This window comes from Pteropus alecto, unplaced genomic scaffold (genome assembly GCF_000325575.1).
Source record: "Pteropus alecto unplaced genomic scaffold, ASM32557v1 scaffold146, whole genome shotgun sequence".
Taxonomy (NCBI): domain Eukaryota; kingdom Metazoa; phylum Chordata; class Mammalia; order Chiroptera; family Pteropodidae; genus Pteropus; species Pteropus alecto.
The window spans coordinates 30,654,158-30,679,026 of NW_006442107.1; the positions used below are offsets into that span (position 1 = coordinate 30,654,158).

Genomic DNA, 24,869 nt, shown 5'->3' on the forward strand with positions numbered 1-24,869 from the left:
TAATTTCATAATAGTGATCAAGACCGGACCAAGACATGGGGTTAGGCTAATAATTTGGCAGTCTTTAAAACTGAAAATCATTACGTTAGACCCCACCTTCTTTAAGAGAGATTATTGACTGTTTATTCTTACTTGGCATAGAATGGGTATCTTATCTCATCCACACCAAATGACCTATTAAAATATTCCTTCCAATTATATCAGGAATGATTTTGGCTGCAAGTAACAATAACTAAATATTAGAGTAGTTTTTAAAAATAGGAGTTAATTTTGCTCACACTTCTGGAAGTTCAGCAATAGGCAGCATTTGATATTATTTCTGAGACTCAAGGCTGATAACTACAATTTTCCTGGCTTTTTTTTTTTATGGTTGCAAGATGACTGTTGAAGCACCAGTCATTTTGTCCACATTTCAGTAAGACAGAAGGAAGCAGAGAAGGGAATAGCACCTATATGAGAAAAAAAGAAAGATTTCACTGAAACCATGGAGGGAAATTTTTCTTATGTGACTTTGACATAAATTAGATGGCCACTTTTGAACCAAGGGAATTGGGGAAACAAACCTTCAGAATGGGGTTGGGTCTGAGAGGAGTTCTGATAGATCCAGTTTTATTAATCACATTACATTTCTAGTGATATTTTAATGCCCTGTGGTACTCTAGCACTCATTATAGCCTGACCCTAAATCTAGCTATGAGCGTGCTAACAAATTAAATTATAGTAATCACTTAACACTTGGATTTACTATGTGCCATGCATGTTACATATATTAATTCACTTAATTCTTATAATAACCCCATTAAATGTATGTGGTTAATGCTTCTATTTTATAGATTTAGAAATGGAGGCACAGAGGTTTAATAGCATGCTCAAGGTCATAGATCTAAGAAGTGGCAGAGCCCACATTTAAAACTGGGCTAGCTGGCTTTAGAGTTTTTCCTCTAAATCAGTATATTATATTCCTTCTCTGGTATAAAAATATATATAGCTGTAAGTGGATATACAAATACCTGAGGGGACTTTTAAAATTAAGAAAGATTACTGCAGGGATGGCATTCGAACAGGACCGAAAAGGTTTGAATTTGTATCCTGGCTCCTATGTCACTAGCATTCATTCAGCAAATATTTCTGAGTTCCTATCATTTGCCAGATACTGTGTAAGTAAGACAGACATGGTTCCTCTTTATTCAAGTGGGAAAAAAATAGTTGCAAAAAAATCGAAGTGAGTGAATAAATAAATAGTATATTGTTGCTAAATGAAAAGAAGGAAATGCAGAAAGCTGAGATCGTGGATAACTGGAGGAATGCTATGTTAGGATGGCCAGGAAAAGATTCCCCAAGGAGGTGACATTAAGGTTGGGAGCTGAATGATGAGAGGTGTCTTGCAATAGAAAAAGCAGGAGACTGTTCCAGACAGAAAAACAAACAAGAACATAAAAGAAAATTTCTTAAGAGAAGATAGAGCTTGGCTCTTAGGAAATTGAAAAAAGATTACTATGCCTAGCTCTAATGCCAGGGAAAATGATATAAGATGAGACTACATTTGTTACAGGACAGAACATGCTGGGCCATGAAGTCCTAGAAAAGACTTTTCATTTTATTACAATTGCAATGGGATGTGTACCCACTTTAGTCTGGATAACTGTTTCCATTGTTGTATAATGAGATATATAATACGTGCTTTATCTACTTCATGAAGTTAATGTAAGTATCAAGTGAGGTAATGTGTGTGATAGTAACTTTTTATATGTAAAATTCTCTATGAAATAAGAGATAATAAAGGTGCATAGAGTATTTCTTATCAAGAGGTATGTCTTTTAAAAATATTGTTTGGAAAATACTCAGACCAGTTGAACTTGTGGTTAGAGCAAGTGGTGTTTAAGCAAATAGAATGTTTAAAAAATTGACATATTTACAGTGTTCTGTGGGAGTTCCACTTCCTCATAAGACATAAACTAGGTCGTAGCAGACTATCTTTCCCACTGTAACAACTAGAGAAAAAGGGATACATGTTAAAATCATGTGTTTAAAAAAAAAAAAAAAACTTTACTAGAGAGCTGGGGACACAAAGAAGTCTAAAGGAGTTAAATTCCAGGGTGAGCAGAGCCAGTGGTCATTTCCCTTCATGGGAAGGTGTCTCCTGAGTCTGCACCGCTGGTCAGAAGGTCTCACCTTCATAGGCAGAGGGACTCTGCAGGGGCGAGGAGGCACCAGTGGAGCTGTTAACGACTACCTGCACTGACTCAACAGACTAGAATTTGTAGAAGCACCAAATGCAGAGCTATTTCTCCACACCTGGCAGTTCTCTCCTTTGGGATCTTTGCTGAGAGTCCAGCAATATAGGAGGCTTAGGGCTGAGATCTAAAGCAGAGAGAGATTTCTGTAGTCCATGGTGTTTATCCCAAAACCCTACCAGAGGGAGGGACCTTTATAATACACGAAGGACAGATCTTCCCCCGTGAAGCATTTGAAACTGGAGGTGACCTAAAATTTATTAAAATTGCAGCCCAACCTAGACCTAGCTCAATTCTTGATTGGATTGAATTGATATCTTCCTCACTTCAAGTACCAGACAAAGGAAAAGCCTTGTCTCTCTGGGGGAAATTATTTGCTCCAGCTTTCTAGAGTTCTTTTAAAAACAATGTCTCCATACAACAAAAAATTATGCGATTTGTAAAGGAGAAAGAAAATGTGATTCATGAACAATTGACTTTTTAAACATTAATAGCAGACACGTTGAAGGCACAGATGTTGGCATTAAGAGACAAAAACTTTCAAATAACAATGATGAATAAATATGTTAAAGAAATCAGAGGAAAAGTGGATAAAAAGATGAATAATGTCAACATGTAAGTAGAATCTCTAAAAAGAAATAATTGGCATTTTCGATATGAAAAACAATATCAGAATTGAAGCATTCACTGGATGAACTTATTAGCAGACTAGACACAAAGAAGAAAGTAAAAGTGAAACAAAAATAGGGCAGTAGAAAATCTCTAAACCGAAACACAGAAAAAGAATGGGGAAAAAGTTAAAGCAGATTGTGAGGGACATTTGGGATAGTATAAAATGGCTTAACAGCCAGGTTACTGGAGTTTCAGAGAAAGAGAATAGAGAGAATGGGATGGAAGAAATATTTCAAGAGAAAATGGATAAGAATATACCAAAATTGATAAAAGATTCTAGAAACTCAATAAACCTCAAGAAGAATAAATACAAACTAAAGTCTAGGCATATCATAATTAAACTGCTAAAACCAAAGGATAAAGAGAAAATGTATTTAAAGCAGCTAGAGAAAAAAAGACATTATATTTAGAGGAACACCAGTAAGAATTATAATTGACTTCTCGTCTCATCAGAATCAAGAGTCCAGAGGCAATGGAATGACATCTTTAAAAGGATTTTAAAAACAACAACAAAACTATCAGCCTAAATTTCTATGACCAGTGAACATATTTATTAAAAATATATTATTGACATTCAGAAACAAATCTGAGGGAATTTGTTGCCGACAGATCCTCAGTACAAGAAATGGTAAGGAAAGAAAGGAGTGCTATAGGAAGTTCTTAAAGCTGGAGGGAAATGATTTGTTATGAATATACGAACATGCAGGAAGGAATAAAGAGCATCAGAAAGAATAAATATCAAAGTCTTTAATTTTTTTAAAAAATTAACTTTTTGAAAGCAACAACAATAATAACTTGAGGAATGTAAACATTATGGCAATAGTAATATAAAAGGTAGAGGGAGAATTATCTTGTAAGGTATTACATTGTATGAAGTTGTAAAATACTAATTTAAGGTAGAGAGTAATAAGTTATAGGTCTGTAGTAATTATTAAAATATAATACAAGTTATCTTTTAAAATAATGGAGGGAAGATAAAATAATAAAAACTTTTTTAAAAATGCCACTATGAATTTATGGTAATTACTGTGCACTTAAAATCTAATTTTAAACCTAATTGTGATTTCCCAACAAAAGTTGCTATGTAATACAATTGCATTGTTTTTTATGTAGTGTTTTCCTGTTATTGTTTTCAAATAAAAATATACAAACAGCTGGTGAAGCCTAAGCTCTTTTAACCCCAATATGGTGAGGTATGCAGCTACAAATCAAGGCTCATCAAAGTGTTCGATGAGTCTGAGGATCATGATTATGTAATGCTTCAAGAATGGAAGGTCATAGTCCCTACTCCACCCTAGAATAATGGGGAAAATATTTGAATTCCTAACTAAAAAAATGAGAATTCTTCAAAATGTGTTTGTCCCCAAAGTGCTGACTGACTTGCCAAAAAAAGAAGAGTTGATCATTGCAAATAAAGGTTTAGGTGGATTGTCTCAGATGAAACCACTGTGTCACTCATATGCTCATAATCTATCTTTCATATCTGATCCCCTTGTCCCCAGCAGTTTTATAATGATCTTTTCTCAGAGATTCATCAGTGTACCTTTTGTATGAGTAAGAAACTGTGGACTGTAAGTAAAATTATCGTTATAACCCTAATATATCTGCTCCTCATCTTCTAAGATTTACTTATTATTTTCCAAATTTATCACTTTCAAACATTTTCAGTGTTTGGCTATATCTGCATTTTGCTTAATTTCTAAGATAAATTATGCTACTCCATGTAGCCATAGAGATGATATCTTCGTATTGACATGGAAAAGATGTCTATGACATGTTTTTGAGAGTGGAAGACAGAGCAGCTTATAGGGCAGTGTCGATGTGATGCAGATGGGAAGGGAATACCTTCAATTTCTGCTTTATACAATCGTGTATTTAAACTTTTACACTTGTTAATACACTGTATTATAATTTTTAAAAACATGGTCCATGTCTACTGTTAAGACTACATTTTTTTCAAGTCAAGCATATTTATTTTTTTAAATAAACCTAAAAAATTTAGAACTAGAGAAAGTTTAGGGCATCTATAAACTTTTTCTGAATATAGTTATAGGGAGGACAGTAGGCTGTGTGAGTAGTGGTAATTACAGTTTTTTGAGAAAGGTATTTATATATTAATACTCTATGAATTTATTAGGTTTTCAGTATTGGTCTTATGACAAAAGGGAAAAGGCTTTAAAAACCTAAAATAATAAGAGAAGCAATGGTTGTCTTTGATAACTGTCAATTTCATCTGCATTTCACTTACTAGAATGTGTCTTGTCAAACTACAAAGAATTCAGTGAAAAACTCTTATCACCCAATTATCAAACAAAGCTGCCTGAAATTATCTTTATCACACAGTACAACATATAAAAATGAAAGTGAATATTTCTTTTTTTTTTCTGAAGTGCTTTGACTTTTAAAAATAAATTGGTTAACTTGCTCCAACTAATATTTAAAACTAGAACGACTTTCAGTCTGGTACTATGAAAAGATCAATGATAAAAATTTCTAGAAATTTATACTAAAGGTTATTTAGAAATCTAGGATTCATAGAGGTATAGACTATGTGAGCAAATGGATTTTTTTTCTTATTTCCCATTGTTTTTGTACTTTGATGAATATCAGTGTGCTTTACTTACGCTATAGGACATGGCTAAATTTGATAGCAGTCTACTGCTCTGCATATCAACATTTAATTGTCTTAAGTGAATCATAATGCCCATGGTTGGACGCTTCTATGCCATTGCTCTGGTTACCTCTTTTCATCTGGGAGGTTTTTTTATTTTTTTGTTTTGTTTTGTTTTGGTTGGGGCAGGCGAAACCGGCTGAGACCACATATTGGTCAAGAGGTAGTCTCAGCCTTTTGGTTCGTATAAGGACAATAACAGAAGATTTTACTGCATAAAATAACTCAGATACTTTTCATGATCAAGGACTGAAATGTTCCAGTTAATCAAACATCCTGCTCCTAAGAAATGTAGCATTTGTTAATAAAACCATGGAAATCAAATACTAAAATTTTTTTCTAGCTTTGTTGAGATATAATTGACATAAAACATTGTATAAATGTAAGGCGTACAACATGATGATTTGATACACATAGATATTGTGAAATGTTTGCCACAATAAAGTTAGTTAATATATCCATTACTTTACATAAAAATATTTTTATTTTGACGTCATCAAAATCTATCAGAATTCCAGCATTTTGGCATATCTCCTCTACTGTGTCTCTTGATCTTTAAACTAACATTTGTTGAACGTTTTCATGTTCCAGATGCTTCACATGTGGTAATTCATTTAGTCCTTGCAGCAGCTCCACGAGGACTGTGACCCATGAAACTGCTCCATGCTCAGCCATTTGTCTCCTAGATTGATGGTGGTCCTATTGGCAAGTCGAACTGGGGCCTACACTGCCCTTCTCTGTGGTTGGACCCTAGCATTGGTGGTGATCTAGTTTTTCGTTGAATATTATAAATTATTTCTTCTCACTATCTCATCTCAAAAGCCAACTTAAAAAAATTGTTTTTCAATTCAAAAAAAATTCTTGCAAAATATACATAAGATAAAATTTACCATCTTAACCATTTTTAAGCATATAGATTAGGTACATTCATTCACATTGTTGTGTAAACGACTCCACCATCCCCCTCCAGAACCAATTTCATCTTGCAAAACTAAAACTCTGTATCCATTAAATAACTATTGCCGTTTCCTTCTCTCCTTTGCCCTGAGCAATCACCATTCTATTTTCTGTTTCCATTAATTTGATTATTTTAGGTACCTCATATAAGTGGAACCACATAGTATTTGTTTTATTGTACCTGGCCTATTTCACTTAGCATAATGTCTTCACGTTTCACCCATGTTGTAGCGTGTATCAGAATTTCTTCCTTTTTAAGGCTGAATAATATTTCTTTGTTTGTACTATATACCACATTTTGTTTACCCATCCATTTGTTGATAGGTATTTGGGTTGTTTCTACTTTGTGGCTTTTGCGAATAATGCTATTAGGAACATGAACATACAAAAGTCTCTTCGAGACCTTGCTCTCAGTTCTTTTGGGTATATACCTAGAAGTGGAATTTCTGGATCATATACAATTCTATGTTCAATTTTTAAAGAACCTCCATACTGTTTACCACAGCAGCTATACCATTTTACATTCCCTCCAACAGTGCACAGAGGTTCCAGTTTCTCCACATCCTCAACACTTGTTTTCTGAGGTGTGTGTGTGTGCGTGTGTGTGTGTGTGTGTGTGTGTGTGTGTCTGTGTGTCTGTGTGAGACCACCCTAATGAGGTGTATGAACTGACTTTTTACACCCATCTCTGTCCTTATCTTACTTTACAGTGGCAAACTTTTACTATATATGTTTTGACTAATACAAATAACTGCTACTTTATGAGTATGTGAATATTATAAAAAGTATTTTTGTGGTAATTTCTATATGGCCATAGAGTCATTATGAATTATAGAGAATAAAAAAGAAGGGCCACCACTGAGTGGAGATTATTCCCTCAAGTGCCTCTCTAACACACTAACTCCATTTCTATATTGATTTTAAACTTAAATTGAATTTCGTGATTTATGACATAAAAGACACTGATTCTCCTTCACAGATATTATTTTTTCCTTAGAAAATCCATTCCTCACTGCCGAAGAATTAACAGGATGCTCTCCAGTGAATCCTTACATTCTCCTGCATGCAGCCGCTCCAACTCACAAGCCTCTATAGACAGCGCCTCCATGGAGGATTTCTGGCGGGAAATAGAAAGTATTAAAGAGAACAGCATGGGGGGACAGGAAGAGCAGACGCCAGCCGAGGTCAAGCCCGTTGATGGTAAGGTGCTAGATTTGTTTTCCTATGTGCTGACTGTCTTTGTATGTTCTCTCTTATTCTGTCAGCAGGTAGAAATTATCCCATTAGTAATTTAACAAATGAGTTAGTAGAATTAGGCATATCAGCTACCTGTTTCCACCGATTTGTATCTACTGGACTGGCTCAGGATGGCTTCTCTCCAAGGTGACATAATCCGAAGGAGGGCTGTCATCAAAATCAGAATTGATCCCTTACATAATGCTACTTAGGGATGCTGTGCTTAGCTATTAATTTCATTTATTATCATCTAGCAAACTGAGTGTTTTAACTTTGATAGCTTTTACATCTGTATGTCTGTATACTTGACTATTAATTACAGAGAGAGAGAGAGAGCGAGAGAGAGACAGAGAGAGAGAGAGAGAGAGAGAGAGCTTTTAGATCAGTCTTTAATTCAAAGAGAGATGGAGAGAGAATGACTGAAAGAGGGATGGGGAGAGGGATAGGAAGAGAAAAAGGGAAAAAAAAATGCCAGTATAATTTTGGAGGAAAAAAATCTATGAAGCATTTACTGGTATTAATGTATTTGGAATGTATTGTTTTATATAATGCATGCAAACTAAAAGCCATGTAAAATATACTAGTTTTCAGTAAAACTAAACAGAAAGAGGTTGAGAACCAAAATAAATTTAAAAATAATGAACGTATAATTGTCTTTAGTTTTCAAAAAGAGCAAAATTACTCACCTGGGATTAAAAGCATGAGTTATCTCCTCCACGTCCTACCTATGAACAAGTAAATACATAAGACATCCAAGAAAGACTGAAGGTAGTTTATTAAGTGTACGCATATGAATATTTTCATTAGGCAGTGATACACATGTGTATGTACTTAAATGTGTATGTATAATGTGTATTTGTATTACATACATACACATTTATATCTATCTGTAATCAGAGATATTGAAATATATGAATTCACAGCTATACCTTCAATTTCAATCTAATACCACTAAGTTCATTATACTTTTCTCCCTTAAAATATTTGTAACTCCTTTTTTAGTAAGAAAACTGGCTTCCATTATCTTAAATATATATACTTATTTGATCAATACCCCCTGTACATTCATAGTTTCACTCTACCTCTCATGGTTGCCCTTCTCATCTCACTTGGGTTCCAGTATCCTAGCCTAGACTACACCTCTGCATAGATGTCTGCCTTGCTGTGCTCCAACTAATGGCTTTATGCTTTAGTACTAATTTTGGGGAGAAGAAAAAAGTAGCCGTCTTCTTTTAAAGAAATTAATATTCACATAGCTGACATTTCTACTGCTTTGTTTTTACATATACAGTATTCATCCGATAGTTTTTCCCTTTAACCTAAAGAGTTCCCTTCAGCATATCTTACAGAGCGAGTTTGTGGTGATAAATTCTCTTGATTTTTATTCACCCGATAATGACTTTATTCCACCTTCATTCTTGAAGGAGATTTTTGCTGGGTATATAATTATTGGTTGACAGGGTCTTTCTATTTTCTTTCTTTCTTTCAGGATTTTAAAGATGTTATCCTACTGTCTTTTGACCTCCACTGTTCCTGATCAAGAATCAATGTATTTATATTGTTGTTTCTCTCTATGTAATGTGTTATCTTCCTCTGACTATATTCAGTTTTCTTTCTACCTTTGCTTTTCAGCAGTTTGACTCTCAAAAGTCTAAGTGCAGGTCTTTTTTTTTTTTTTTACGTATTTACCTACTCAGTGTTAGCTGAACTAGTTGATTTTTCAGCATATTTTGGAAACTTGGACATTATTTCTTCAAATATTCTTTTCTGCACCACCCTCTCTCTTCTCTGAAACTTCAGCTGCACATATCTTACAGGACTTAACATTTCCCAAAGGTCAGTGGGGCTCTGTTTTAAATGTTCAAAAATATTTTTCTGTCTTTCACATTGGATACTTTCCGTTGATTTTTTCAAGGTTACCGGCCCTTTCTTTTAAAGTTTCTAATATGCTATTAGGCCCTCTCAGCAAATTTTTTATTTAATATATTTTAATTTTCAGTTCTATAATTTATATTTTAGTTCTTTTCGTTTTCTTTACATTTTTCATTTCTTTGCTGAAATTCTTTGTGCACTCATCATGAGTATCTTTTCCTGTAAGTCCTTGAGCATATGTATAATAGCTGCTTTAAAGTTCTTGTCTAACATCAGAGTCATCTCAGAGTCACTTTCTATTGACTACCTTTTCTCTTGATAGATTAAGCCATTTTTTTGTTTTGTTTTTTATTATGTCAGATATTATAACATTTTTGTTAATGTAATTATATCGTAACATTATTGATAAGTTGCAGACTCTGTATTCTATTATATACCTCTGAAGGGAGTTAAGTTTAGTTCTAGTAGTTAACTTGACTAGACTCATAATCCCAAGTCTGTTGTTCCTGCTCTATGTAGCATCTGTAACCTTGGTCATTTATTTTAGACTTCTAGTTGCTGTTTTTCAGTAGTATGCTTGGTGTCTACCATTCACTCACCTTTTTAGTTCAAGGTTTAGTCATGGATTTGGTCAGAGTTTATGTACAGATTTTGAAGCGCTTTCCTATGTGGCTTTCTCCTAACAGGAGTATGTTCCTCATTTTCCAGCTATTCTGGTAATTGCATGCTCTGTCCTCTGACTACTCAAATAAGTCTATGGCTTTCTGTTTGAGTTTTAGCCACCCGGTACTGTAGGAATTGAAAAATGACCTCAACTGTAAAGTTGCATAAATGTAAATCTCACCCAGCGCATTTTCTTTTATCAAAATTTAATTGTTTTTCACTTCCTGCCTGCACTTGGTTCCTTTCCATTTCCTTCAAGTAGTTACTTTTATGTACTTAGTTTAGAGTTCAAAGTTATTATGCATAGGACTGGTTTTTCTACACAAGCTACTCTACCTTCTCTAGAAGATTTTATTCCCTTTTAAATATGGTTCCCCAACAAAATTACTAACATGGTATATTAGTACAGAATGGTACATATGTGAGCTTTATGCACTTTTAAAATTTGCTGTTCTATATTCATTATTTTCTGACTCATTAGAAAAATTCCTTAATTTTCTGTTTCACTTGAAAGTTAATTAATTTATATATGTGTGCCTGTTGTGTGTAGACACTATGCAAGATTTTGGAATTCTTTCATGGAGTTTGTAATTTAGTGGAAAAGAAAGAAATCAGTGAAATAATATAACCAAACATAATTTTTGAGTAAAAGTTATTTTAAGGAAAAAGAAACACAGCATTATTTGGATAGATAGCGGTAGTACCTGACTTTGTCTGAGGGATTCAGGAAAAACGACTTACGTTATTGAGGAAGGAATTAGTAAACTTAGATCTAAAGAGTTGAATGGCCAGTATAGGGGGTCATCTAGAAGGATGGACATGTCCAAAGGAACTTTGTAACAAAAATAGATTATGGCGCTTTTGAGGAACCAGAAGTAGGCTAGTATTGCTCAGGAAGAGAAGATGAGAGAGTATGGTACAAGCTGTGATCAGAAAGGTAAGCAGCTTCATATTTATAGGCCATGTTAAGGGTTTTATTCTTAATTCTATGAGCAAGGGAAAATTGTGGCATTTTTTTAAGAAAAGGGTATTGAGTTTATATTTGTATTTTGAATGGATTAATTTAGTTACAATATGGAAAATGGATTGGAAGAGGAATGAAGAATGGGAAGAACTATTGAGAGGCTATTGCAGCAATTCAGGTGAGAAATGATGGTAACTTGGACCAGGGTCATGGCAGAAGAGATAAAAAAGGGTGGAAATTTTTGAGAAATAATAAGGAGGTAATATCAAAGAGACTCGATAATATATTGGATTTGACATGTAGAAGAGAAGATGTCAGTAATGTCTCCTGGGTTACTTGCTTGCCAAATTAGGTGGAAAGTAGATTTCGTTTACTAAAATATAGAATACCGAAAGAGGCCTAGAGTTGGGAATGAAAAAATATGCATTCAAGTTTGAACATGTTGAATTTGATATATGGTAGAGCCAAGTAGATACTGAGTAGGCAGCTGGAGCTGGATATTCCAAAGAATGTTTTATGTTCAAGTTACACATTTGGCAACTTGAGTAATGAGCACAGGATTCCATTTTCCATAATTCAGCAAACAGGAGCAACATTGATCTCTTCTATATAGACATTTCTTTACTGTGGAAAATATATATTCTACATATTCTACAGTTTGAGTCCAAGAATTTAGATTATCCTTAATCTTAGTATATGTTGTTAACTCAGCAACCTTATCAATTACTCTTTACTCTTACTCTGTCTTACAGAGCTGTAGGAGGAAAAAATCCAATTTTTAAAACTAATATTAAGCTATATTTGTAAATTCTGTCTTCAAAAATGAAAATCTTATCTAAGGCTTAAGGAAAGGAAAGGTTCCAAGTCATACTCACTAATTTAAAAGGTTTATTTTAGATTAGGGCTGTTAAACTTTGGTTCACCTTTGCATTTTCTGTTAAAGGACAATTTATAAAGCAAATGAACAACAAAAATACAAAGTAAATAAAAGATTTCTCTAGCTAAGAAAGTGGACCTGTAAAGCATAGTAGAAGGCTTTGTTCATATACCAATGATGCAATAATGTCTGCAGAATCGAAGACTCCTAGACTGATATTTTGATAGGCTATTTACAAATCATTCTAATCTGTTCTTTAGACAAACCTCATTCAAGAATGCCTATTTAGCCTCGTTCCTAGAAATGTATTTGCAGTGGATTTTCTGTTACAAGATATTATTTTGAACTCCTTATTATTTTTGTACATCTAATTTATGGTAGCAATTGATTCTCATTATGATGAATTTTACATTTTTAAATTGTCTTCTAAAAAAGAAAAGATTACTTAATGTTCAGAATGAGAAACGTGAGAGAACAGATCTCTGTTGAACACATACTCTATACTGGGTTCTTTGCCATCTGTTATAAACTTGACTTACTTTAAAATTACTATGCAGACTTTTCATTTATTCTTATAGTCCTTTTCCATAATTTGGAAAAAAAGACAGTCTTAATATGTTTACTGGTATTTCTTATCCACTGATATGCACAGACCTACAGATATACACACCATCCAATCAGACAGAGAATGTCCTAACCTTCTCTTGGTCACATTATTTTATAGAAGGAGAACTTGAAGCAGAATGGTTGCAAGACGTTGGTTTATCAGCCCTGATCTCAGGTGATGAAGAGGAGGATGGCAAAGCCTTGCTCTCCACATTGACTCGAACCCAAGCAGCTGCAGTGAAAAAGAGATATAATACTTATACTCAAACCATGAGAAAAAAGAACAAGCAATCTGTCAGGGATGTCAGAGAAATATTTGGAGTCAGCGAATCTTCTGTAAGTAATGAACATGGCTTAAAAGTTTTGGTTTGATGGTGGGCAGGAGGTTCAGAGGAGGTGAACATGGAAAATAAGTATCAGAAAAGTCTAGTCACCCTTTAGATTTTAGAGGAAAGTAAAGCAGACAACACAGTACAAAGTTTTACAGATTTGAAACTTAAGTGATCATTCCTTATCTCCCATACAGCTTTCTCCCTCGACACTAAATTTATTTACTTCTTTTGAAGTTGTAGAATAACTGTTTGGCATTGGAGCAAGTCTTTGTGGATGGAATACAGAGCCTTTACTTAAATCTAAGGGCCAAATGGAAAGTCTGTGAACAGGCACAGGAAATCCTGGGAAAGTGGCCCCAGTATTAAAAGCAAGTCCAGGTGGTTCATTTTAAATAGGGGCAGGGATGGGAAAGTTGATAGGGTTGCTGTTACATTCAAATTAATTAAAATGGTAAAAAGTAAAAAGTGAACATTAATTAAGTAGGAGAGAGAATGATTCATAAAAAGCATAAGAGAAGAATCACATGTTTTATAGGGAATGGCTGATTGAAATTACAGCCTACCTTTAGCAGTTCCACAATTTTACTTCTGAGGCTGTTGGTCATGTTCTCTTATTTCTGTGTTTGTTTTATTTCTGTGTTTGTTTTAGCAACAATTTTACTTCTGAGGCTGTTGGTCATGTTCTCTTATTTCTGTGTTTGTTTTATAGCTAGCTCTGCCTTACAACTCATTCATTCATTCACTGCATCACTGCAATGTTGCGTTGCATAATTACATCATTGATGCAACAGATAGTAATGTGCAAGGTCCTATATTAAATTCTATGTAGATAGGATTCTTGGGACTTTGGTAGTAATTAGTGTAGAAAAAAGGAAACTTGATATTCTGCCACAATTACAAATAAAGTTGCTTAGGGCGAGTTAATCACTCTGATTTGGATTTTTCATATCTTCAATTATAATATCAATAATTACATAAATTAAAACTTCAAAGATATTGGGTAGCAAGCATGATTTAAGACAGTCTTCAACTTGAGTTACTTTAGGCTATCTGTAAGTCATATCTTCTCTTATATATATTAATCACATTGGGTAGTTACCGAGACAGCTCACATTTATGTAGTTAACCTTTGCATTTGTGCTAATAATGTCCTTGAATAGCACTCCTTTAGAACATGCTATAGAGATGGAAATTATCTATTTCTGTGCTGTCCAGTATTGTAGCCCCTAGTCACATGTAGCTAGTGTGAATAAAGAGCTGAATTTTTAATTTTATTGAATCTTAATTAATTTAAATCTAAATAGTTACATGTTGCTGTAGCTAATGCATTGAACAGCACAGTTCTAGAATCTTCTGCTGTATATAATGATATACCTTCAGGTAAGTGCATTATGAGTTCCGAATCCTATATCTTTCTGGACAGTGAGATTTTGTGCATCTGTAATTGAATAAAGGTGATACCCACAGCTTGAAGCAAGTGTTCCAGCCACAGATTCCTGGCCAAGATGCTTATCAAGGGAAAGGTTTACCCTGCTGGTTTAAATTCTCTGGGTCATTTTTCAGGTATCCCCCAGATCATCTTTACAAAGTCCTAAGAATTTGGCCTATATGCTTCCTTTCCCACTTCTATTTCCAGGTACTTTAGACCAAAGGTTGTTGCTCTTCCCTAGCAAACTACAAAATAAGAAAGAGTCTATAGGCTTCTCCCACATCCTTCAGTTACTCAGGAAAATGCATAATTAGCCTCTATGTTTCCTAAACTTTGGACATCTAGTAACATAGAAATGGGGAGAGAGAGATCTTTTTATGCTCCTCTTTCTTCTTTCACTTAGAGCCTGAAGGGAAACATAAAGTGGACATGTATTCATTTAGGCTTTAAGTATAAAAAGAAGAGACAGAAAGAAATCTAACTATGGGTGGTGAACACACAATGCAATATGTACATGCCTTACAGTTGAATTGTACACTTGAAACTTACTGGATTTCATTTACCAATGTCACCATAATAATAATAATAATAAAAAAATCCCCCCCCTCCAAAAGTATGAATGAATGAAGAGGGAGAAAGGTGGCAGCCACTTTAGTAACTCCTAGAGAAGTGGGGCCAGCACCATCCTGGGGGCCGAAGTCATTACTCACTACTGGGAAAACCAGGAAATCTCCACAGGAACCACTATCATGGCCACGCAATTTGACAGGGGAGTGGTAATGGGGGCCGACTCCAGAACAACTGCTAGGTCCTACATCACCAATTGAGTCTTCTAAGCCGACCTCTATTAATGATCATATCTTCTGCAGCTCAGGCTCTGCAGCTGATACCCAGGTAGTAGCTGATGCTGTTACCTATTAGCTGAATGAGCCTCTGCTGGTACACATAGCAGCCATCCTCTTTAAGGAGATGTGTTACTGATACCAGGAAGACTTGATGGCAAGAATCATCATTGTGGGCTGGGACCCCCAAGAAGGAGGGCATATGTACTCAGTGCCCATGGGGGCTAAGGCAGTCTTTTGCCATTGAGAGCTTCTATATCTATGGCTATGTCAATGCTACTGGAAAAGCGTGACCAAGGAAGAGTGTCTGCAATTCACTGCCAGTATTCTCGCTTTGGCCATGGATTAGGATGGCTCCAGTGGAGGGTTGATCCACCTGGCAGCCATTGCTGGATGCAGGGTAGAGCGGCAGGTACTTTTGGGAGGCCAGATCCCCAAATTCACCTTTGCCCCTTATTACCACATCCCTGAATCCTGAGATTCTGGGACACAATAAGTGATATCCCATACTGATGCAAAATCCAATAAACTATTAAATAAAAAAAAAAAAAGAAATGAAGAGTCTCTTACTTTTCTATAATACACAAGGGCAATAAACTGTTAGGTATTTAACTCTAGAAAAAGCAGAGAGGGCCCAGGACAGTGCCTTTGTGGTGGCGGGGGCAACCAGGGAGGAGATGTCTCTTCCTCCTGCTCAGCTTCCTCTTCTCTCCTTCCAGCCTTGCTGCTGAAGCCCCAGTTCTGGTGTGAACTGAGAATGGAGAATGAGGCAAGGAGAGTGGTTGCTGGTATGAAAAAAAAAAAAAAAAAGACCAGGTCTTGTGCTATCCTGGCAAATGAAAGTCAGTGAAAGCCTGGCATTGTATACGCTGCTTAAAATTCAGATTGTTCTTTGTCAAAAATGTAAAAAGCAGTATTTTTTTAAAATATTGTATATTTACAATATATAAAGCCTAATAATCATCTTCATATATTTTCCCCCCCAAAATTCAACATGTTTCTCCAAATAAAGAGTCACGGAAACATTTTAGGGATATACTTAAATTTTCGAGTTTCCTATTTGAATTTGACTTCTACTCCATGTATCTGTCCTGGTCTCTCTCTTTGTCCTTTTTCTCTCTTTGTCTCTCTGTCTCCGTCCCATATCCCCTCCTACTCTTTATTTCTTTCTTTGGCATAATTTACCAACATTAATAGAATAATTACCTAAAACTTTCCATTTCACTTTCTAATGAAGATTTAAACATCATATGTTTCACGAGATAATTTTGCATTATCTTAGACCTGTGAATTTGACCCAGTATACTTACCTAGTGGAAATATGAATTTAATAATTTGAAAGATAGATATATAGATTATACTAGTTCTTTTCTTAATTTTTTTGCACATAGAAGTCCATGCTTAAAATCATTTTCCTTTAAAATTTTGAAATAAAATTTTCTTTAGAATTTAGAAATAAAAAAATATATCCATTATCTTCTTTCATCCACCATTGCAGAAATGTCTATATCAATCTCATTTCTTTATATACAGGTGTGGAAACTTTTTAAATTTTATATTTGTCATTTAAATGTTGAAATCTTACCTATTTTACCCTTTAAAAAAATTCCTGGTCACTACTAAGTTCTTGGAATCTGAGAGCTCATTCATTCTTCAGGTTCTGCATATTTTCTTTTAGCATTTAAAACAAGTATTTATTATTTCTTTCATTTTCTCACTTATCTCCTTCTGGAACTCCTGTTATGATTGTTGCATTGTTTGGATTGAACCTCTGTTTCTCTTTAATGTTCTCTTAATATCCCAAGCTTTGTTCATGTGTATGTTCAGTCTGCATTCTTGGATATCTCTTCAAGTTCATTTTTTAAATCAGTAATTTGGCCATGGTTGTATTAATACTTCTGCCTTTCATTTATTTTTATTTTTTAATTTAACAATCATATTAATTTTCCATAGCCTCTCTTTTGCCCTGATGTCCCCCTAGCCAGCCGTTCTTGGTTTTTGGCTGCGATAACCTCTCAGCGCTCTGAAGGTGCTAACTGAACTAAACCTTAAATTCTGAGGTTCTCTTATTTTCCTTAAATTATCTATTTACTAGGGGGTTAAGTGTTTATTTTTTCATCATTATTTTTCTCTTCCATTGCTATCGTTCAATTAATTTTGATCGTTGGGTGTTGATTCGTATTTAGTAATGGAGGACAAGATTGATCGATTACTGTAGGTAATGGCAATATATTTCCTAAGCAGTTATGTAGACCTGTTTTCTCCCAAAAGCTTTCCTGTGAATGGAGTCTGGGCCTCTGTGAGTGGCAAAGTGTGTCAGTGTCAACTGTAACATTTTACTTTAAGAAATGTAAATTTGGCATCAATGCCAAAGTAACAAGAGTCCTGCAGAATCGGAATTAATTTTTTTAGGCAAACCTGACTTTGCTTTTTATACTCCTGTCCATATTCTTTTATAAGGCACCTATGAAGTGCAATTCACCTTTCTTTTTGTCCAGGGCCACCACACAATGCTAGGATAGCCACCACTATCCCCAAGGCCGGTGGTCACTGTCACCAAGAGGACACATTTTGGGTTTTATCCTAGCATCACATTTAGCTGATTTATACTATTCAGTGTTAGAGGGAGGAAAGGTCTCTTGGCTGCTTATTCAGAAAAACATTCTTCTTCAATTACTTTGTTCATTGTTTTCTAAATTAAGGGATGCCTTCCTGCTCTCTTTACTTTCATTCTGGATATATGCTTTTTCATATATCCAAATCAGCATTTACCTTCTACACATTTTCCTCTTGTTCCTTTTTTCAGGCTGAGATTTTCCTCTATTCTTATCAAACCATTCTTGCTTGCTTTTTATCTTCCAGAAACATTCAACAATTTCTGTTCTGCTAATGGAAATGTTTAGTGGTTTCTAGATCTTGTCTTTGAAAAAGGTATCTCTTTTGATACTTTTAGTGATTTTCAGGGGGAGGAGAAAGTGGTATGTAGATTTTGCTATCTTGATCCAATTTTCTTATGCTAATTCTTTAGTAATATTCATTCCTTTCCCCAAAAATGTGTGGTTTTTTTTTCTTATTATAAAAGTAATACATAATCTTTACTGGAAACTCAGAAAATATGGACAAAGTTTAAAAAATGAAAATTTCTATGGGCCCAAATAAAATTTTATGATTTTATTAAATATCCAGTAAATATAATTTTCAATGGAGTTCTTAACATAAGGAATAGAATGTTTTACCCTTGTTTTAGTAGAACCATTATACATTAAATCACAAATACTAAATCAACCTCTGAATATATAACACAAAGTCTACAGCCCTATTTATCATGAGCAGAATTCCAGTGCCCAAATACATTTTTTTTTAATATTCAGAAGATGTGAGCCATATATTCCTTTCAGTAACACACTTTTTTGAGCAAAATAGTCAATCTAATATATTTCAATTTCATAATGATAAACAACTAGTTAAAGGCGGGATTGACTTATAATTGACAGTGAAAGTATGGTCATACATTGTTTTTTTTTTTTTATGTGAATATATCACATATATACATTTAACTGCATGTAACAGAAAACCCAAGAAATCATGAATTATATGAATATGGATTTGTTTTTCTCTCCTAAAGAAGAAGCTGAAGGTAGGCATTCCTTTTCCTCAGACTGGATCCAGCTTCCTTCCACCTTCTATTTTGTTTTTTATTTGTGGCTGTCATCTTTTTGTTTACAAGTTAGTTTGGCCACTCCAGGCACCATATCTATGTTCCTGGCAGTTCTTGTAACTTGTGCCAACTGATTCAGTAGTCCTTCTGACCTTATTTTCCTAGAAATCTGATGTGGTAAAATTCCATTTACTACCTATTGTCCGGAACTGTTATGTGATCATATTTAGCTTCAAGGGAGCCTGGGAAATTGATTTTTTTTTTTCCAGTTGGACACAAAAGTTCCTGGGGAAAAAATCAGAATTTTGTTAAACTAGCTAGGTACCTAGGTTAGGGGTAGGCAGTTAACAGTATCTGGTGTCCAGAGAGACCAGTGTGTATCATCATGCCTGGCAAGTATTGGCTGATAAATGGCTAAATGCAATGATCAGTACACAGGCAGTTATATGTATGTTAATCTCCACAAATATATATATGAATGCGCACATATGATGCACAACACGTAACTGAATGCGCAATGACCTTTTGGAGAATATACCTGAGTAAAAATACACTTTCATTTTTCTCAGTAGCCAGATGATTTTTCCTTGTGTTTCAGCTGCTCTTTTTGACCCTTGATGAAGAAGGAACATCAGCAATTCCCTGCAGAAGTGGTCAACTGATAAGATAAAGCAAGGGGAATTAAGAGTAAGGAGGTTAGAAAAAGTGCTTGTTGCAAGGCAGTCAGGATCACATGAGAACTAAATGCCTCCTTACCTGGTAACAATAAAGAAAAAGTAGACTCTTAAACTCAGGAATGAATAATTAAATAATTAAATCCACAAATAACTACATGGCCTTCCTGTAACTACAATAACAACAACAACAAAAACCCCACAGCTGTAGCTACAGCCACAGCCAGAAGTCAAAATGTGGGAAGATCGTCACCTAAACTTTCGAGTTTTTTTGCTGAGCACATAATGGAAAATCTTGTGCAACCTTCCATGTAGCTTTCAATATTAATTTAATTCTCACCATAAATATTTTAACATTTTAGTTAGTTTCCAAATGTAAGTATCTTGTGGGGAGCAGCATGATAGCATCTTTAAAAAGTGCACTGTCTAGCACAGGAGGTAGACAGTTTTCATTATGTCACAGGAGGCGAGACATTTCATTAGAGCTCACCTTGTCCATTTTAGTTAAGAGTTTCAGAGTGCTAATCTGAGTTCATAACTGCTAGTAAAGCTATCTCAGTAGAAGGCTTTATTTTGGTGAGATGAATCTCATGTCATAATCTGAACCACATGGCATGAGGCCTGGGTCCTCTTATTGAAGTGGTGCGCCCTGAGTAGATGTAGAAGGATGTGGGTTTGCTTACATCTGCTTCCATTTGAACTCATGGCCACAGAAAATTTGCAGTGGGAGAGCTTCCTCTATTATACTTCGTTTCCTTCTCTTTAGCTTTGCTTTTTTCCTATTCCTAGCAGAAGAGGGATTCTTTGCTATTCTAAGAATAATGCCTGTACCACCTTTGATGAAGGGAAGATGATGTTTAATTTCTATATAATTTATTTTCATCTTATATTTATTTTACATGGGGCACTATATCATGGGGCTGCTCTTGGTCCCTTCCAAAATTCTACAGAAGGATTTGGATGTGGCCAGTTTGTGTTCTGGCTGTCTTGTTACTGAGAGTAAGCTGAGGTCTGGATGTGGAGTCTGGTCAGTTGGGGCTGTGAGCAATACAGATGTGCAGATTTTTGTTTCTAATTTTTTTCTAATTTTATTATATTTCTCTTAAGAGTGTTAGCTCTTTCTAGTCAGAGTTTTTCATATCTTCCATTGAGTTGGAAGCAGATGTCCTCTGGTTTCAGGTTGTCCTCTCAGTGCAGGAAGTCCTACATACCTCACTTCCAACCAGGACACTTAACCTGAGGTATTTGTTCCTCTCTGCCTGCCCTGTTTTCCTTCACAGCAGCCACTGCCTCTCCTGTCAGCCAGAAGAGAGGCAATCCAAAGTAGACAGACACTAGCATGTTTCCAAATAATGGATTTCTGAGCCTTTACCCCACCTGACTCTACCTACATTTTAATTTCTTCTTCTTCATAGATGAGGGAGGGATTCCTATCCTAGGGTTACAGGGATGGCTCAACACATGACACCTGACATTAGACAGATAAGATCGACAGCAACTTATTAGTCATATTCTCACAGCCTGGGGGAGGAAGATACTGCCCACCATAGAGAGCCACATGTGGGGTGCACTTTAAAGCAGAGCGAGCAAGCTGAGGCTGCAGGAGGCAAGCTTTGTAGTGACAAGAGAGTGAGGTGCCCCTGGTTCCCATGGGAGCATGTGATTGGCTTGTTTAAATAATTTAACAGGCCGGCAAGAAACTGAAACCCACCACTCAGGGATAATCAGGAACTGTGTCTGATCCCCTGGATAAGGAACATCGTCTGACTGGAGTACTTTATTTTGAGGAGCAGAATGGAAGGGAAACCTGTGGTTAGGCCACTCATGACTTTCTCGATTTTACCAGATGTAAAGGTAGCATATAAGAGTGGCCTTACGTTAGGTCTTCAGGCACATGGACAATCCCACCTCTAGCCATGTACTCTCATGATTAGTCTACGTTTATTTTATTTCTTTTCTCTTTTATCAGTGTCTCTTTTATTTCAATTTCTTGAAGGTATTATTCTCTTTTAAAGATTTATCAAGGGACAGGTGTGCCAAACACAAGAAGAAACTTCTCGATGAGGTGGAAAAGAATATTTTAAGTTTTACTCCGGCCATACCCCTGAACTGCTCTCCAGTTTATAGAATAAGAAAGCAAGTTGACCCTTGAATAATGCGAGGGTTAGGGCACTGGCCCCTTCCTCCCACAGTCAGAAATCCAGATATAACTACAGTCAGCCCTCCTCATGGGCAGATTCCTATCCGCAGAGATGTCTTTTCAAGCATGAGTTTGAACTCTGCAGGTCAATTGAAAAAATCTGTGCATAAGTGGACCCAAGCAGTTTAGACTTGTGTTGTTCTAGGGTCAACTATACTGTTCTTTCTCACAGAAGGATGATGAGGGCTAGCATTACAGAATGACTACAGAGAATACTAAAAATAATAATTTGCACAATCATATATTACAAAATGTTATATTTTCTTAGCAGAATGCACCTTTTATTCTTTGAGCAAATCTAGCAGAGAATATCTCTGGATATTAAATTTTTATATCCTGAAAGCTTAAATCCTAAATTGGTGAGTATCAAAATGCTAGGCCATAAGTCAGTTTCTTTCAAATATTTGTAAATATTAATCTGTTTGCTTTTTCATATAGTGTTAATGTTGAGAAGTCTAATGCCTCTCTAAATCTTATTTCTTTATTTATATCCTGCTCTCATTTTCATATCTCTGGATGTTTTTTATGTTTATCATTATTGTTGACCTGACTGTCATAAGGATAATCTTTTTTTCTTTTATCATGATCTGATCAATATTCAATTTTTCGTTTCTGAAAAATGTTCCTTTCACTTCCGAACATTCTCATCCCATTTCTCTATTCATTTTGTGTTTTCTCCACTTTTCCTTTCATTGTTTGTGTTAATCCACATCTCTTAAATTTTCTTTTATATTTTACATGTCTTCTTTTTCTGTTCGTCCTGTGTGCTAGTAGATTTTGTCTACATCATTTTGTAGACCCCTAATTCTAATTTTTGCCACGAGTAGTTATAATTTAGTTGCTGTCAAATTTTTAATTCACAAGAATTAACAATAATTCCCCTTTATTGATATGGTTAATTCCTGATTTATGGATACAATTGCCTCTCAAATCTCCCTGAAATTATGAAATCATTGTAAGCTGCCTTTTTTCTCAATTGTCTCTTTCTCTAAGAGTGTATATCACTATACTTCTTCAAGATGTTAATTTTTTCTATGGCTGACTTTTTCATGTTGATTTTCTCCAATGACTGATGATCCTTAGTGATTCATTTATATTTATTAATGAACTGGATTGATTAATTAATGACTTAAGATATGTCATTGCTATATAGTTTCCTGCCATTATATAGATATTTTCCCTAAAGACTCTTTCTTGAATAAGAAGGAATAATTTAGGTCCTATTTAAGTCAGTGAGGTATGAGAACAGCACATGAATGGAAATTAGTTTAACAGCATGCACAAATATATACATGCACACATACGATTTTGTCTTTCTATCCCAGACAAAATCGATGTTTTCCTTTTATTCTCCCATCAGTGTCTTTTGTGGAAGTCCAGAGTGACATGATATTTAAGTTTTTTTGTCCTAACCCTGAACATCTTACTGAGCTCATGTCATTCAGAGTGCTTTTCTTGGGTTCATACATAGCTACTACCTGCTGTTCAGTATAAGGGGGCCTGTTGAGAGGTCTGACTGACTCTTCCATTGAGAAAATACTTTAAGTTGTCCTGGCCATTGACCTGGGGCACCTTACTGCCCTTCGTAATTTTCACCCTGAACTTGGTGGTTTGTCTATTTGCTTTTTGTGCATGTGATTTTTCCTTGCCAGCAAGGTTATCATATGCTGTTCTTAGTCTGAGAATTTCTTTGCAGTTATAAAATAAGTTACTTTTTATTTTCCAGGAATTTCTACTAATTTCTAATCTGTTGTTAGAACGCTTTGTTGGTTTCCAGTGATACTATCTCTACTTTTCAGTGATTGGGAGTGGTGTACTCTCAGTCCTCCATCCTGACCTAAATTTTCTTGTAGTGCCTCCTTAGTGTTGTTTTACTTCAAAACAGTTGTGTGTTTTTCTTATTTATATAGTACATACACTTTTGGGGAAAGTTAGAAAAATGCAGAAAAGCAAGATGAAAAATAAGTTTCTAAGGTCTCAGTGTATGACTTGATTAATATCTATTATATTTAATTTTGCAAAAAGTCACTTCAATCAGGGAGTAGAATATTTTCATCTTATTTTGGGGAATGCCATTGTATTGTGAATGCTGCTGAAAATCTTAGAGCATATGCAAGAGGCCTGCAGTGCAGGCCATCAGGATCAGAGTGGTCTCCAGTACACCTCCTGCATAATGAAAACCACAGCTCTTCCAATATTCCATGAATGAGAATTAAATATTTGTTTCAGTCATATGTGTTTATGAAATAATCAATCTAATATATTTCCAATTTCACAATAAGAAAAAATGTCTATTCTTGATATTGATTTATATATCACTGCAAAATATAGCTGTGAAGTCTGATATTAAAATAGCATAGTTTTATCAGTAAGCTGGACTTAAACAGTTAGAGATTAATTTTCTTAGAAAATAAGAAGTCTGAGGCTGTTGTATTTGATATTCTTAACATGGATCTACCAACTTCTTCATCTTTCCTTTCTGCGCCCTTAAGCATATGGCTAATATTTAATGCTTATAGGATATATGGTCATCATAGGCACCATGTCCATGTTCTGGAAGAAAATTGGCCAGATGATTCCATCCACTTTAACAAGAAAACATTAGCCTTCCTAGATGCCTCACCAAGTATGATTCTACCCTTATCTCATTGGATGTAACCATCATATGATCACACTTAGTCTAAAGTTTGACATACAGCATCTTGGAGGAAAATCATGATAGTGATAAGTGAAAGAAAAGTGGATTTTGGCAGGCATTTAGCAGTATCTGCTTTTGAGACCGATTTCTATTATAGTGCCTAACATTTATGAGGATCAGTATAATTATGGACATATTGGTGAATGGTATTACCATTGCACAGGTAGTCATTAACTCTTTATGCCTCCACATGGCTGTACATTTCTAGTTTCTAGTGTATGCATAATTGAATAAACAGTCACATTGGGAAAGATATGCATGGGTAAAAATGACTTTCATTTCTC

General features: G+C 35.1%; 1 protein-coding gene across 4 annotated transcripts in view; it reads left to right on the plus strand.

Moving 5' to 3' along the window:
* The window catches only part of ARHGAP28 (Rho GTPase activating protein 28), a 176,355-nt gene that overhangs the window by 81,465 nt on the left and 70,021 nt on the right, over positions 1-24,869 (plus strand). For 3 of the 4 annotated variants that reach the window (XM_025038683.1, XM_025038684.1, XM_025038682.1), the window contains exons 2-4: positions 7,532-7,734; positions 11,373-11,447; positions 12,871-13,088. In XM_025038683.1, the coding sequence (XP_024894451.1) occupies positions 7,532-7,734; positions 11,373-11,447; positions 12,871-13,088 (496 nt within the window). The remainder of the gene's footprint in view (positions 1-7,531; positions 7,735-11,372; positions 11,448-12,870; positions 13,089-24,869) is intronic. The other variant, XM_006920072.3, reaches the window with a different exon arrangement.